This window comes from Arvicola amphibius, chromosome 11 (genome assembly GCF_903992535.2).
Source record: "Arvicola amphibius chromosome 11, mArvAmp1.2, whole genome shotgun sequence".
Lineage (NCBI taxonomy): Eukaryota > Metazoa > Chordata > Mammalia > Rodentia > Cricetidae > Arvicola > Arvicola amphibius.
Window position 1 is genome coordinate 17,059,373 of NC_052057.2, and position 16,777 is coordinate 17,076,149.

The following is a 16,777-nucleotide window of genomic DNA, read 5'->3' on the forward strand; positions in this document are numbered from 1 at the left end:
CTATGCTGAAATCTTTGACAGTAACAAGATATCACGCCTTTGGATCAGATGACGGTGACCTTGATGTTTGGAAGCAGCACGGAGAACTGAGTCACTAAGGATGGGGACCTGTGCCTGTTCCTTGGGGAGGACAACAGTAGCACCTTGGTGAACATTGGAGCATCACTGGCAGTAATAGTAAAAGTCTGCAGGATAACAAGCCACAGAGGAGGGATGTTTCAGTAGTCAAGCATCCCAGACTTGCTTTGATATGGACTGTATGTGTGGTCCTTAGCACTCAGATGGTTTGGGAAGAAGTTGAGAGGCTTTGGAACTTGTTTCTGTGTAAGTCTTGTTAAGATTGTAACTGTTTGATACTATTTCCTATACTTTTTTTTAACTACTACCCCACTTTTTGCCTCTCCTAGTCAACATTTAAAACCTATTTAACTCTTTTGGTCTTATAGGATAGGGCTTCAAACCAGTCCCCTTTGATGTGGCACCGTCATTACACTGCCACTGATTTGTTACGACTTACAGCAGAAGGAGGGGCTTTGGCGGAGTGGCCTTTAGGCTGCAGATCAGCTTCTTCTAATCATTCAGTTCTGTGTCTTCTTTTGCACAGCCTTGGCCTCCCTGTGAGTGACACCTGTTACTCCTGGCTCAAACTCTAGGACAGAACGAAACCTCATTCCTTGTTAGCTTTCCCCTGTTCTTGCTTTTTGTTAAGACAGAAAGATGAATTTTGCTTTCTACTTATCATTCATTTTCATTTTAACATTTTATTCTGACAAGATATCATATGAAAGGAAACAAAAGCCATTTCATACAATACTTCCAGAAATGGTTTGGAGTCTGTCTAGTTGTCATGTACTGAAAATATTTTAACAGGTGTGTTTTCTGATAAAAGTATTTAAACAATGATATAAATTTAGCTCCCAATTTTCATAGGAAAAAGACGTTGTAATATCCTGGGTGCTGATACAAGTTACGAAAGCACGATGATGTAGAGAACATTCTGTTTTGTGGCCGTTTACTGGGTCTCCAAGTTCATGCTTAGCATCCTCTGATTATAGCAGAAAATTTTACTTTAAAATTTCAAGTGAGCTCCCAAAATTATAGCTTCTTAAGTATGGAATCCTCATCCCTTGTTTTTGGCTTCTGACACCCTTGACAAGTGATTTTTCTTCAGGTTATTTTGGCATAAAACCACTGGATCTTTAAAGAATGGTTCTGGCTATCAACATCGAGTCAGGTTGTACTCTTTCTTGGGATTCCTGTTCTACCATTTCTCTGTGAATAGTCTGTGCAGTTTTCAAACCTTCCCTAATGGAGCATCTCCTTAAGCCTTTGCAAGTATCCACAAGGCAATCTCTGCCTCACCGAACTCAGCTGTTTTTTTTTTTTTTTTTTTTTTTTTTTTTTTTTTTTTTTTTTTTTTTTTTTTTTTTTTTTCAGTTAAACACAAGTGCCGTGTTCTAGTTACTTTCACTGTATAATAGTACAGGCTGCTTGCTACTCTTGTCATCGAGAGCACATACAAACCAAAAAGTTCTCTCATTCTGGAAGCTGGGCCATCGAAAGTTCAGCAGCAGCAGGTTCCAGGTCTTGTGAGATCCCATCACCTGGTTGATAGTTGGCCATTCTCCCAATATATCCTTAGAAGGCAACAGTGGCAAGGATTCTTTCCTGGTCTCTTTCCTCCACAATCATGGAGGCTCTGTACTCGAGACCTAATCCTATGGGCTCTGTCTCCTATTATTATCAAGCTTCAGGGCACAAATGGAGGAAGGGACTCAAACTTTGGATCTGTAGCTCTTACTGAATTTTATGTCTTCAAGCCCTTTAACCCACAGGCTGCATTTTGTGAAGGAAAAAAAAAGAATATATTTTACCTTTATCTTTTGGGGAATTCTTCTGCTGATTCTGCAAGTGTAGGCAAATTTTAGCTATCTGTAGAAAAGTTACAAACATGTAAAACCAAAGTCTTCCAAATTGTGTGTTTTTTTAAATAGTGTGTAAGACGTTTTTCTTGTTGGGTGACCAAATTTCTGACAAGGAGCAATTTAAGGGGAGGGCTGTTTTCCCTCAGGTTGGAAGGTACAGCCAGCTTAGAGGAAAGACACAGTAATGGGAGTATGAGGAAGCTGATCATGTGATATTTCACAATCAGGAAGTAGACAAGGTGGCAATCAGTTCACTTTGTCCTGTTCCTTTTTCATTCAATCTGCGACTCCAACTGTGGGATGGTGCCTTGCACATTCGAGGATCTTCTTTCCTTAGCTAAAGTCTTTCACAAATGCAGCCAGCGTTGTGTCTTCTAGGTGATTCCAAATCCAGTCAATTCAACAACGAAGATTAACTTGCATAGATATTGACCCTGGTTTCAATTTCTGGACTGTGAACAGCCTTTGGTCAGAGTCAGCATGGACTAGCAAATGCTGAATGACTAATTATCCGAGAGAAGAAGACAAGCCAAAACTAAGTTGTAATGTTGGTGGATTCCAAGCTGCCAGTATGGTATCGAACAGCTAATTTCTGAAAATTTAGCAATCAGGTCTAATGAGCTGTTGAAGACTAGCCCCGGCCTGTCATGGTCTGAGGTTTATTTACTTTGCTATCTACAGAACTTAGCAAGTGTTCAAGGGGCTCTCAGAAATGGAAGTACATAGTTTATAGGTGTTACATATTAAAAAAAACCCATCAACAGTCTTTGTGCAGCTGCCAAGAACAGAACACATTTCCCAGTATAGCAGTTCCTTCCTTATTGTCCATGTTTAAGCATTTGGGTAATATATCTTTTAAATGACATCCTTCTTAAAGCTGAGGTACAGAAGTTCCTGAGAACATAGAAATTCATTATTAGCTTGCCTATGATAAAAAATAACTATAAATAACTTTGCAGGAGAATGAAATGTGCCAACTTAAAAAAAAGCAAAAAAAAAAAAAAAAAAGCAAAGAAAAAAATCTTCAAGGCTTTCCTATAATTAGTTTTCCCATGGCCCTTAGTGTCTATTTTCTTCAAGCACTGACTAAACAATTTATGTTTTGGCTGTTTAGTGGATGATGCTGTAAATATTTTCCCAACACACTAGTGTTTGTACAAGGAAGGTCCTCTGAATGGTTAATTAGTTTGCATGCTGGGAAGAAAAGCTGTGTGCTAGGCAAAGCCCATTAATTGCCTAATATCTGACCTCTAAACGATAAAATATGTTTATTTTATAAAGGCCAGTGGCTTTAGTCTTTGCATAAGCGGTTCACTTCTATTTGCTTATTTTAATTTAGAATAGTATAAACTCCTATTTGTTATCGCAAAGTGACGTGTACTTATGTATCTAATAACAGATAAGTAGAGAATAATAATTCTGACTACGTTTCATAGCTTTATTATTTTATTATTTTATTTTATTTATTATTAGGAAGAAAATACCTAAACAGTATAATTTTGAAAATGTTTAAATAATTAGGAATTTTACACATTGAACATGTCCTTGCATATTTGGTATAGTTCTGCAGAAAATTTCATAACTTAGTGGCATGCATAATGGAAACTCATTTTGTTCTTTAGGTCAGAAAGCCTTTGCGATATGTGATACTGGTCAGGACTGTGTTACTTTTAGGGGCTCTAGGAGATCATTTATTTTCTTACCTCTTCCATCCAGCTTCTCAAGGCTGATGGCACTTTTCTCCCACTTTCGAAATAAGAACTGTCAAGCCCTCACATCACATGACTCTGACCTTCTCTTCTGTCTCTAGTCTATTTTTAACGTCTCTTGTGATTAGGTCTGCCTGGCCAGCCCAGGGTCATCTGCTTTCATAATGTCTGCCGATGAGCCAGTTCAGTACTGTCCCTAGCCTTTACTGTTCCCTTTGCTGTCCGATCTCCGTATTTATAGGTTTGGGAAATTATCCCAAGGACGTTGCTGGATAAAGGTGGCAAGGTGTCCTCTTCCACACACCACATATCCTGCTGCCAAAACGTTTTTCCATCTGTAAACTTTACTACTAAGGAAACTAAGCTTCAGGGCATCAGACCGTTTCCCCTGGTTTTCGGGTGCCAAACGATATTTTCTCAGCAAAGCCAAAGAGATGCTAGTATAACCAACTGTAAGCCATATGCCCCAAATTTCATCTTTCTCTAAGCTTCAATTTTTTTTGAGTATGCTCTTGTTTTTGCTCTTTTTCTCTTTGAAGAAATCCCCTACTTAAAGGATTGTACTTCTTGTCTTCTCTGTTTCAAAAGCGTCTGGTGAGAAAAATGATTCAAAGAGATCAAGCAAGTGACTTCTTTTAGCAACATGAAAGATAATATGATAAAAATAACCTTTTAGACAAAACCCTCGCGGTTTTCAAGATTCTTAGAATGTAATCAGTGCCTGGGAAATGCTAGAGGTAAGGTCACAGTATCAACCTTCAATATAGTTGAAATACTTAGCAGCTGGTCTGGTGTCCTTCCCCATAGAGGACTATGATCCTGGCCATTTTGTAGGAAATGGAGGTTGAAAGGGGCTATTGCTTACTGTGTTGTCCTTTGGCCCATCCTAGTTTCAACCCTAAGTTTGAACCCTAAGTCAGGTTTTCTCTCTCCAGGCTGAGATTCCTCCTTGACTTCACACCCTAGTGCTCTGCTGCCTTTGCCCATTCTAAGGAGTTTGCTTTGTTTGGTGTCATCTGCTACCTTCTGGTTTCCAGGAAGCCTTAATCCTGGTTTGCTTTCTGAGATAGTGACAATGCAAGTGAATTAGTTATTTGTTCAGTGTAATAAGTTAGCAACAGGATCTAAAATTGAACAGAGTCCTGCATTCTTAAAAATAGGGCAGATTTTATCTTTACCATCCTACGTCTAGCAAATGCAGGGAATGTATGGGGGTCTTTCAAAGTAGAAAGAAAATGCATCGATTTCAACAACAACTTAAGACATTCAGTTAGTAAATGAGAAAGACTTTTGTTGGTACAATACACATAAAAAATTCCAAGAGCGAATAAAGAGTAGCTGGGTAAAGAGTATATACCCCTCTACTGCATTCCTCCTTGGTAAGCTCTGCTATCTTGTTTAGCAAATTCTTGCTTTTTTGTGCTTAATTTTGCCTGCAAAGTACCATTAATTGGAAATATTTCCTTATCTATATTGTAAAAATTCCATCCATATCATCAAATACAACTTAAATTTCTCTAAAATATTTTTCATATGTTAGAAAGAATATCTCCAAATTTAGAGTTCTGTGTACATCTTTATAAGTTTATGTATATTTTTAGTGTGTAGTATATGAAAAAGCAAACTGTTTTCTCTTCTATAGACCTAGAAAAACATTTCATAGATTTGTAGGTACTTTAATGCATAATGTTTGATCAATAAATAGTCAAGCTAATGTTGGGCAAGTGTAGTGTTAGTCAAATGTTCTACTGTTTTTTTACTAATGATTTTATTTTTTAAAATAGGAGATAATTGAACAATTTCTTGATTTCTTTAATGTTCTTTACAAATAATATAGAATTACATAGTGTAATAAAAATTGGAATGTATACTGTTTTTGATTAATATTTCTTAAATGATGTATAGCTTCAGAACTCTTGTCTTTAAATAATAAATCTGTTTTGAGTGACTACATTCATTTCATAGCTGGGTAGAGAACTTTGATGGTAAGTTTATGTGCATTCTAGGCTTCAGAGTAACTTGGGCATGTCAGTATCAGTGATTTTTGACAAACCAGTTAACTCTTCCATTTAAAGATACCACTTGTATAATGAAGTTACAAATATTATCTCACAATTTAATATACTAAACTGAAACTGTGTGTCTGTATCATGCTAAACATTGTTCTGAATGCCCATCATCTTTCATTAATTATAATTTCCTTCAATATCCAATCTGCTAGGCAAAATGCCTTCATTTTCCTAAGACAAATTAAGATGGTATTTATTTGAAGTTTAATATGCAAAGTAAAACCTGCAAGGATATTTAAGAAGTTATCTTGTATGGGCAGTATGGGATATCTCTTTGACTTTCTATTTAGAAATATTTTTGGGGGAAATGTCTCTTGAAGAGACCAAGGTCCTAATTTCTGTAAGGTGTTTTGGAAGGTCCCAATTTCTATAATTCCTCCTCCTACACACTCCATGCCCTGTGATAACAGAGATGTGTTCTAGAACAGTGCAGTGGGCTTTTCGTAAGGTGTGTTGGGTGTGTGGAGTAGTTAGAAGTCTGTCCTTCCCCTGACTTGCAGGGTCCTGCTGACTGCCTCCAGCTTTATTTGGAAGGAGATGCCTTGGAAAAGGGCTGAGTTAGCCACGCCTGCCACACATCAGGTGATGCATATTGACAACATCTCCAATTTGTGTTAACGTAGCATGAGTTTTATTTTCACAATTGCAACCAAAGTCCTAAAGCATCAATACATCAAGGCAACTAGTCATCTGGGTTAGTTGTGTCCTGCCTTTTCTTCCCTTTTGCACCTCTAACTTTAGCCCTTGGCCATCGGGTAAATAACATATCTACCAGGTAAAACCTTTGGATTGGACAGTAGACAGTCTAACTTCTGTGTCGAGTTTGAACTCTGTGCCTTGACCTTTGTCTGGGTTTGGCATTGCAACGGTCTGACTCTGGGGAAACGCCAAAGAGGAAGTATATGAATCATTCAACTCTAGTATTTCCTTGGGTGAGCCCTCTACAGAACATGCCTCTTTCTCATAGAACCACTGGAAACAGTGAAGAGGAAGATCCAAGCTCTCAACTTTTTGCTTAAGCAGCAACTTATGAAACTGTGAGAACGTCTGTCCCAAGAGAAGCGATCTTGACCAAGACTAAGCCTGCCTGCAACACCCAAGGTTTTGCTGAATACTGTGAATTATTATGGGGAATTATATTTTGATTTGTGATTGTTCTTCCCATTTCATTGCCAACTACATTACCCTTTATCTTCCAAATAATTGCTGCTTTTTGTTTCTTTGTTTTGCTATTGTTGTTGAGGCAGTATCTCATTTTGTAGCCCAGGCAGACCTAAAACACTATGGATTCCAGGTTGGCTTCAAACTCTCAGTAATCCTATTGCCTCTGCCTCCCAAGTCCTGGAGTTTCAGTTATGAATCACCATACCTCTCTCCAAATAATATTTTAAAATTGCTTTTTAAATGGCCATATTTTCTAAATTCAGAAACCCCAATTTACAAAAATGGATATCATACATTGCTACCATCAGGGTCAGTTCTGATTAATTCTAGGCACACATTCCAATGCTTTTTCTATGCTGCAATACCTTTACATTAAAGTTGAAATGATCATGAATATTCAACATTATGTACCCACGCTTTCATTGGACAAACCTACACATTCTCTCTTCAGATTTTCTCCTTTCCTCTCTGGTCCTATGTCGCTCCATGACCACTGCAGAATTACATCTTTGATGGTGTGCTTCAGGGGACCCAGAACATTTATACTATATACTAAGCTTTTCCCTAAGGAAAGCCATAATCCAGGCCATGGATGTATTTGCTTTCCCAGATAAAGAAAAACAGCCTTAGAATTATTATGTTAGTATTATAATGTCACATGATCAGATTGGAGATGTAACCAAGTGCATTTATGTGAGTGTAATAAAACTTTAGCATGACTGGTAACTGTAAAATTTGATCACTTCTTGGTAAAAAGAAAACGCTGGATCATAAACATCAGGCATGAACAACTGGGCTTTCCAGACCTTTTGTTTTCTGTGCTGAGAGATCCCATCATTATTCATGGCAAGGGTCAATGTTTATTTTTCTAACAAACTTCCCCCCTGCACAACCACGATCCCCTTTTCCAAACACAATAAAAGCACATTTTGTCTAAGAGGTTGAAGATGGCAGGTATGTTTTTCATTGTTTCAGAGGAAATGCAAAGCACAAAGGAGTTGACACTAAGAAAATATAATTTGACAGAAAGTTGAGATGCAATAAACATGCCATTTGGACAACAGTTGCATGTGGCTCTCTGTTCACTAAATAACCTGAACGGTTCAGCTCTCCAGTTTAGGGACAGTGCACACTGGGCTTCAGCATAAGTCACCCAATTGTGGTTGTAACTCCTGTTAACATTTGGTAGCCAGATGAAATATCCAATCAGCCAACTGGCTATCTTTGAAAGAACATGCTAGTTAAAAAGTTTATATTATTCTTTAAAAAAATTTAATTTGAAAGAAAGTATAAGACTGCATAGAAACCAATGTTCCATTTAATCTTAATTTTTTTTCAAGGCATAAATGGTGTGTATGGGTTTACATGAGAATTGGTAGGATTGTGACAGAGTCAACTAAGTGTAGAAACGACATTAAGAAAACATTTGTTGTTATTTTCTATCCCAGAGACTAGGAACTAATAAAAAAATTCTGATTATACTCTTCTGACACGATAGAATCTTATTTTCTTTCAAAAGAACAGATGCCTTCTACTCTAAGAGCTCCACCTATTGCTACAGGAATTATAAATACTTGGAGGAAATTAGCAAGTTTTTGCCCTGTCAACATGCTTAGTAGTAACAGTATCACAGCCTCAAGCTTGCAAGAATTTTGGTCCTTGTTTTCTGGGTAGCAGATTCAAGGGAAGGCAGCATTGGTACAAACTGCTGGGATCTAATTGCTTTCTATTTGGGTAAGAGAGGCAGAGGCCCCAAGAATATACATGTGCCCAAGGTCACTTTGGCAGCGGAGGCAGAGGAGAAGTAGGGCAAGCCCACACCTTTCTGGGGAGCATCCTTTTGCATTGCACACAGACACTGTGGTATGGAAGCAGACTCTGTCCTAACATATAGTGCCAGGAGCTTCGTCCTCTTATCGCTGCTGGGTTACAGCAGCTCTCAAGCCTTGGTGTTTCTGCTTCTAAACTCTCCCTGATCAGAACTTAAACGTGATGGGTGTGGACTTATGAGTGAGTTTATATATAAAGTTTCAGGGAACATGACAAACGGTAGGAATTAAGAGATCAAGGTTCTGAGTGCCAGCTACAGCAAGTGATGTCTGGATGTGTGAGGAATAGGGAAGAAGCTGCTATTCTAAATTTTCTATGCCCCTTAGCCCAAAGGTTTGTTATACATACAGTAGGGATGTAGCCATTGGAGTTGTTCATCTATAGGAATGGGACTTGATGCATTAATGAACTAGCGGTGGAGATGCTAGCAGCCATTTATAGTTGATTTTAGTTACTCTCCTCGTTTGTTTCTTTAGTTGTTATCACAGACAGGGATAAAAAAAAAAACAGAGATAGCTGTTTAACTGAAACCTACTACTACCACTACAAATAATACTCACATGTGTTTAAGTTGATTTAAAAGAAATAGTGATCTAAGTTTACTGTAATTATCCTGTGATAACAGTGTTTGTGGTAAAAGGGAAAAGAATAGGGATCTTTGCGGTTGGTCAGAAACTGTTTCCAGTGTTTATGATACTTTTTAAAAGACTTGGTAAAGTGATTCCACGGATGATTCAAGTAAAGATGAATATGTAAGCAGAGTTCATAATGCATAGTTGTATCATTTGTAACAATCCAAAGCAGGAAACTTCTTAAGAGTCCATCAACAACAGGATGGAAAATTTGTAGTCTCGTCACACAATGGAATCCTATTTGACACTGACAGTTCCACACATAAACCAACTGTACAGCTAAGTCTTACAAATGTAAGGCAGAGAGAAATCAGATAAAGAATGCATGGATGGCTATAAGACACAGCGGGGCAAAGCTAGTACCAACGTGATGACGGTCGGGAGCTAGGACAGTGTCCCGTTTCTTACAGGTTGTAGCTGCAGAGCTGTGTTCAGAGGGAGACCATTCACTAACTGTATAGTTCTGCTCTATACAGTTTTATACATTATGTTGTAGTAATATTTTTTTTCAGACAGATGGCCTTTTTTTTACAAGAGGCATGAAAACCAATATACTGAATAAATAGAAATAGTCTCATTTTCACCCTTTGATAGAAAAATACGGATTGTAGACGTGCACCTCCTTTGTAAAATCTTAACTGGACAGCAAAATGCATGAAAGTCAGCGGCAGGACAAGAAAGGAGGCGAATGTGTTTCGGGAGGAATCCAATCAGGGTCATTAGAATGTAGAAATCCAGTAGCCGGTCTGCTGGAGGCCCTCCCATCTCTACTCAGACATGGGCTTCCTAGAACTAGATGGCTTGCACACAGGCCTAGTAAGGGGCTCACAACTTGGATTTATTACCAAAATATTTCCATTAGGTGACAAACCTGAAGAGATAAGGACTCATGGAGCAACACAGATACAGTTAGGCTCTTTGATAGCCACTCTTGGGGACAGACTTAATCTTGAAAATGCTGTTTGCAAACCATAACTATGATGTATCTCTAGGCAGTGGTTCAGTGGTAACCTTTGCTCTCACAGTTGGTACTTAAAGCTTCTCATCAATGATTTACAGGTTTAAAAAGTCCCAAATTTTCACCTGTACATGATGGTACTGATCTTTATAACTATCAACTTTGGCCATTTAACTTCAATATTCACTGATTAACTATAGTAATTGTTATTCAGCCATACATGTAGTTAATAATTAAATACAAGATTATTCTTTAGACATCACCACAAATCCTTTAAATAAACAAAGTTTGAGAGGCAGAGTGAGCAAGAGAGTGCTCAAAAAATTTTTCAGGGGCAGAAGAATCTCAACATCGTTAAAGCGGATAAGATGGGGAAGAGTTTCAGATACTCGCTTTTACCATAAGAATGCTTAAACCAGAATGATGTCGAGAGAATGAATAACTTATGTATGGTAAAATGAGCTCAAAACTCCACAAGCCTTAAGGCCACAGTATGCCTGGGAGTTCTTTGGGAGCGCTTTGAAGGAGCATGAATGCAAACAGAAGTGACTGGTGAGGCAAATCATTGCTGTGCTCTGGTGCCCAGCTGCATTCAACATCTTCCTCCCTCGGATCGGAAGTTGTTCTCTGCCTCAAGTGTTAACACTGTTCTCTACGGACAGCATTAGACTTGCTGTCTGTAAGAGAAACAGGATGAACAGTAATACTGCCATTGAAAGTAAGCACTATTTACACAGTGAAGTGATTGATTTGACAGACCTTAGGTGACCACCCCCTTCCATTCACAGTGGATTCAATAATCTAATTTCACGTATGTTAGCTTGTGCTCATCTTTGTGAACTGCCCCCAAGGAGCTGCAGAAACTTCCCGGGCCCGATTTCTCTGAAGGGAGAGTTCCTGTGTCTGTGGTTTTAACAAGTCTCGCCATGGATGCTCTGCTTCTTGTGAAGATCACCAAACCCGACATTTCCTTTCTGGATTCATGTATGAATTCTTGCGGCAGTGAAAGGCATCTGCAAACTCCGCAGAGTTCTGCAAAGTCCCAATAATCCTTTGAAACAAACAAACGAAAAAGTTATCGTCAGCACTGGACACTGATTGGCCATATCACAATGGAGGCCACTGGAGTCCCTCTACTCCTCTTGTCCTCGCGGTTGTGAGCCCAGCCTTTAACTTCTGAGCCATCTCTCCAGCCCCCACCTCTGCAGACGATCTCTCTGCAGTGCAAATGAGTAGATTCAGAAACACAAACCTGGTAGGATGAATTAGACCCTTCCTGTTAACAGCATCCTTAAATGGATGGAAGGTCACAGTGCAGGAGTTAAGAGCACAGACTTTGCAACATGTTTCAAGACTATTTCAATGTTTTTATTAAGTAGTTCTTTTGAGTTTTAATTGAATAACTGTTGTTTGACAGTTTCACGCACACACATCACGCACACACATATATGTAAGTATACATAAATATTATATCCTGACTACTCTCTACTTTCTAACCATAAATAAAGGACATCGAGCTTATAATTCCTGATCCTAGAGAAGATAAATAAGAAGGTGAACCCAAAGCAAAACAGATAGTTATCCTCCTGGATATTGGAAGTAGTCAAGATTGCCGGGCAAAAATTGGGAACTTGGGGGCGGGGTGGGATGGGGGTAAGAGGAGATGGGGAGAGAAAAGTGTGAAGGGGAGGATGGGGAGAGCTTGGGTGAATGGGATGGTTGGGATATAGGAAGGGTGGATATGGGAGCAGGGAAGTATATAAAGTATATATCTTAATTAAGGGAGCCATTTTAGGGTTGGCAAGAGACTTGACTCTAGAGGGGTTCCCAGGTATCTCTCTGCCACTTTCTGTTAGTAGATTTTTTTTCACTTGATTTAGTCAGGAAGATTAGGAAGTTTCTTTTCTTCTTCCTTCCTTCCTTCCTTCCTTCCTTCCTTCCTTCCTTCCTTCCTTCCTTCCTTTCTTTCTTTCTCTCTTTTGCTCTCTCTCTTTGTCTCTCTCTGTCTCTCTCTGTCTCTGTCTCTCTGTCTCTGTCTCTCTGTCTCTCTGTCTCTGTCTCTCTGTCTCTCTCTGTCTCTGTCTGTCTCTGTCTCTGTCTGTTTCCCTCTCTCTCTCTCCCTCCCTCCCTCCCCCCCTCTCTCTCTCTCTGTCTGTCTGTCTGTCTTTCTGTCTTTCTTTTTGTCCCCAAAGCTCTTCTTCCATATCAGAAACTGGATTCAGTCTCCATAACTGGAAATAGCTGAGAAATGCCTATTTCTTATCATTTTTGGCACCAATGGGCAAAACAAAGCCATTCAACCCAGTATCTAAACTAAGCAGCATCTGAAGGGAGGAACAGGTCAATACAAGGTAGAGGTGACACTACAACACCAGCCCTCAATCAGCTCCTTCCCTCTTCCTCACTTAGACTTCCAGTCTCTAGAAATTGAGACATGGAGCATTTCTTGCTGTTTGTGAGGTAAGAAGAGAAGGAGGAGGAAGGGTAGAGAAGCTGAACTGCATAAATGAAGTAAAAGGCATGGAATAGGAAGAAAAGGATCTTAGAAGATGACATGAACGACATATACCCAGAATTCTACCTACTCAGGAAGCTGAAAGAGCACAGTAAGTTTAAGACTGGCCTGGGCTACACAGCTACCTCATTTCAGAGAAAAGAAAAGCCATCTTAGAAATTAATTGTTTTTATGGTCTTGACTCTTTTAGGGTCCAGGCTTAACTACCCTTTCAGTGTGGTGGGGAATGTCATTCAATTAGATATGGGGAGGGGGCAGTAATGGGGGCGAGAGGCATCCTTACTCTGAGGAAGAAGCTCCCTGGCTGATGGTGTGTGTATGCAAAAAACTGAAGAACCTCAATGTTTTGTTATTTAAATAAAGTCCCTTTCTCAGCATGATACAGAGGATACAGAAAAACCATCATGTCAATGAAAATGTCCAAATCTACGCTTTAAGTCTACAGTTCTTTCTACTCCTTTTTTTTTTTTTTTTTTTTTTTTTTTTTTTTGGTTTTTCGAGACAGGGTTTCTCTGTAGCTTTGGAGCCTGTCCTGGAACTAGCTCTTGTAGACCAGGCTGGCCTCGAACTCACAGAGATCCGCCTGCCTCTGCCTCCCGAGTGCTGGGATTAAAGGCGTGCCCCACCGCCGCCCGGCTCCTTTTTTTTTTTTGATACAGGGTCTGACTATGTAGATCAGATAAGGATGGCCTCAAACTCATATAGATCCATCTGCCTCTGTTGAGATTAAAGTCACGCAACACCCCAAAGAAAGACTAATTTTGGGAAGGCATAACTGGGAGTTGACAACCCAGATAGAGTCAACACACGAACCCTCAGCTCTCCATCTCTGTTGTATTTCCTCTTTTCCCATGCAAGACATCTAGATAATTCGATTCTGAATAATCAGCTCAACAGCAGACCAGGGCTTTTCTTTCCCAGGTTTGTAATTAATGTTTGATGATATGTATATCATCAAATATTTGGATAGGTGACATGAATAATCATTTTGAAGACTGGGTAAATTTTGAATACAATGAATCTCTTCTCTAAGAGTGAGGTCATATTCTGTTAGGATTGCATACAATATTTACATGGATTTCATGCTACATTAAAACTCTGGGACTTATGTGTTTACATTTTTATTAACAGAAGATAAAATCTTTCATTGTTTCCTTAACATAATTCATTCAAAAATTTTACCCTATTATGTAAAATTGTGCTGGTGCTATTTATGCCCTGTGAAATAATCATTTGTATTAAAAACTTCAAAAATCTAGGGAGGTGAACATCTATGTGAGGATGGAATTTAGACCTTTAATGTATTACTCCTGACTAAAAGAAGATAAATTATTTATTTACTTACTTATTTGAGCCAGGATCTCACTATGTAGCTCTACCTGTCCTGGATCTCTCTATGTAGACCAGGCTGGCCTTAAACTCAGAGATCGTCCTGACTCTGCTTCTCAAGTCCTGGGATCAAAGGCACACCATAGCTGGATAGTAGATGGACTTTTTAAATTATTGAATAATTTGTTCTCAATTAATAGGTCCCCTGACAATCTGTTATTAGTTTCTTAAAATTAATGACTTAGAATCAAATTTGGCTGGTTGCATTTATGAAGAGACTATCCAGTCTTATAATTTCCTAACTATTATGATCCTTTCATGACAAAGCTATGTTGAGGAGCATATATTTTACCAAATAGAATAATATGTAGGTTCATATATACTAACTGGACTATTAGACAATTCATTAAAACCCATCCTGATAGTCGAAAAATATCAGGAGTTGATGCTAATATTTAAAGTGAATGGAAGAAGCATGAGGATTTCAAAGAGCAGTTAAGTCAAGCATGTTACCTTATATAAGGAAACCAAGTAGCTACACTGGTTGAAAATACCCGCATAAAATGCTGGAAGTACTATACATATAAACATATTGGGATTTCATCCCTGAAACAGCTCCTCTTCTGTTTTTGATGGTACAGCTGCTTCAGTATGAATTTGTCAATCTTCTATCTTGAAAATATTTTCAGATGAACCATCAAGCACCATTTTTGAATAATAACTCAAGGATTGTTGGTTTTGAAAGTTCTTGTAAAATATGTTTCACCTTGAATTGTCAGGAAGCACCCCATTTCCAACGTTAAAATGTAACCTCAGCCTTTGCCAAGAAAATTCCTTTACCTCCAGAGCAAGTAGCAATTTTTTTTGACAAAGGGCTGGCTTTCCATTTACTCTTAAAACATGCACATACTTCTCTTACTATGAATGAAAAATAGAGATATCTTTGGTGTTATAATAAAAAAATAGGGCCGGGCGGTGGTGGCGCACGCCTTTAATCCCAGCACTCGGGAGGCAGAGGCAGGCGGATCTCTGTGAGTTCGAGACCAGCCTGGTCTACAAGAGCTAGTTCCAGGACAGGCTCCAAAGCCACAGAGAAACCCTGTCTTGAAAAACCAAAAAAAAAAAAAAAAAAAAAAATAAAGATATAAATCATTTCAAATGTTTTTATGAAAATATTGGGGTGGAGAGAAGCAGTCACACTTATTACCTTGCTGGGTTACTTGGCCAACACTCATTACATCTGTTGCCATGCAGAACAGAGGAAATGAGCAACCATTAGTGTGCAAGTACTAGCGTACTTGAAAATGGTGTTAAGTCCATTACAGACTTCCTTTTAAAAATGATTTCTTTATTTTTACTTTACATGTATGAGTGTTTTGTCTGCATACATGTATGCATGCCACATGCATGCTTTGTGTCAGCAGAAGTCGGAATAGGGCATTAGGTCTCCCAGAGATGGAGTCAAATTCTGAGATTCCTGACATGTGTGCTGGGAATCAAATCTACGTTCTTTGCAAGAGTGGTGCATACTCTTAACCTCTGAGCAATTTCTCTAGCCCTAAAGGTCCATAACTTTCTACATAAAACTTTATCCAGGTCTTTTATTTTAAAAAAAACAGTAATCATTTTTAAAGACATATAAATAATAGGCATTTATATCCACTAATATGAATCTTCCAACAACTTTCTCTATAATTTAGTACTTATATATCAAGAAACTGAGGCCAGAGTATTAAAAAATAGCTAGTCATAGGCCTCAGTCAAACCTGCAGAAAAACCCTAACAAAAAGCTGAGGTAAGAGTTAAATGATGCTATCACTAGCACAGGGATAAACAGGCCTGGGCATGCTAGCTGCGATGACTTCAGAGGTTAAGAGACCAAAGCAGAACTAATGATAGTAACAGTAGGCTGCCTTATCAAAACAAAAGAACATTCATGTGAAACACCTTATTCTCTCAGGAAGGCAGACAGATCATTTAGTAACCCCATACTACCTGAAGGAAATGAGCTCTTTATAGCTATATGCTTATGTTCATAGGAACATACAGAGCAAGGGTCTGACAAACTGTTTAATGTGCATTTATAAAAGTTCCCTGCTAGCCTCAGAATTAGATGCTTATATTTTTAACTCTTGAAAACTAGTAACAACAACAACCACAACAACAACCACAACCTCAACCTTTTTTTTTTTAAACTTGTCTGTACTGGTAATCAAAGAAATAAACAAAACAAAATAAACAAAAAATACTTTTAAGAAATTAAACTAAAAGTCTCTTCGATTAAACCATAGCGGGAATAGATCCACAATGACTTCCCGTGGAAAGCAATTAACCAAAAGCAGCTGGTATGGATAAGTTAATTAACAGAACTAACCTTAACTCACATTACAGGGAGAGCAAAACACAATGAGCTGTTGCTGCATGGAGGAATTCTTAAAGCCTTCCTAAAAAGGAGGTGATCTGGGGCTGGTGACAGTGACAGTCATGACTCTGAGACAAACCAAGTGTATTTGATGAAGTATAAGATGTTTAAGTGTGCTGCTTATGACTTTACAATTAGGTGTCTTTCTGTTGGTAGTTAATTTTCTAGGTAATGTATTCACATTCAATTCAGGTAGAGTTTGAAAAGTTTTGGACTAATAACTT

The 16,777-nt window shown here is 38.5% G+C and overlaps 1 protein-coding gene across 2 annotated transcripts in view; it reads right to left on the reverse strand.

Moving 5' to 3' along the window:
- Positions 1-10,146: 10,146 nt before the first annotated feature.
- Mme (membrane metalloendopeptidase) overlaps positions 10,147-16,777 on the reverse strand; it is a 79,584-nt gene continuing 72,953 nt past the window's right edge. For both annotated transcript variants that reach the window (XM_038348297.1, XM_038348298.1), the window contains exon 23: positions 10,147-11,338. In XM_038348297.1, coding sequence (XP_038204225.1) covers positions 11,239-11,338 — 100 coding nt within the window. In that variant the 3' untranslated portion in view covers positions 10,147-11,238. The remainder of the gene's footprint in view (positions 11,339-16,777) is intronic.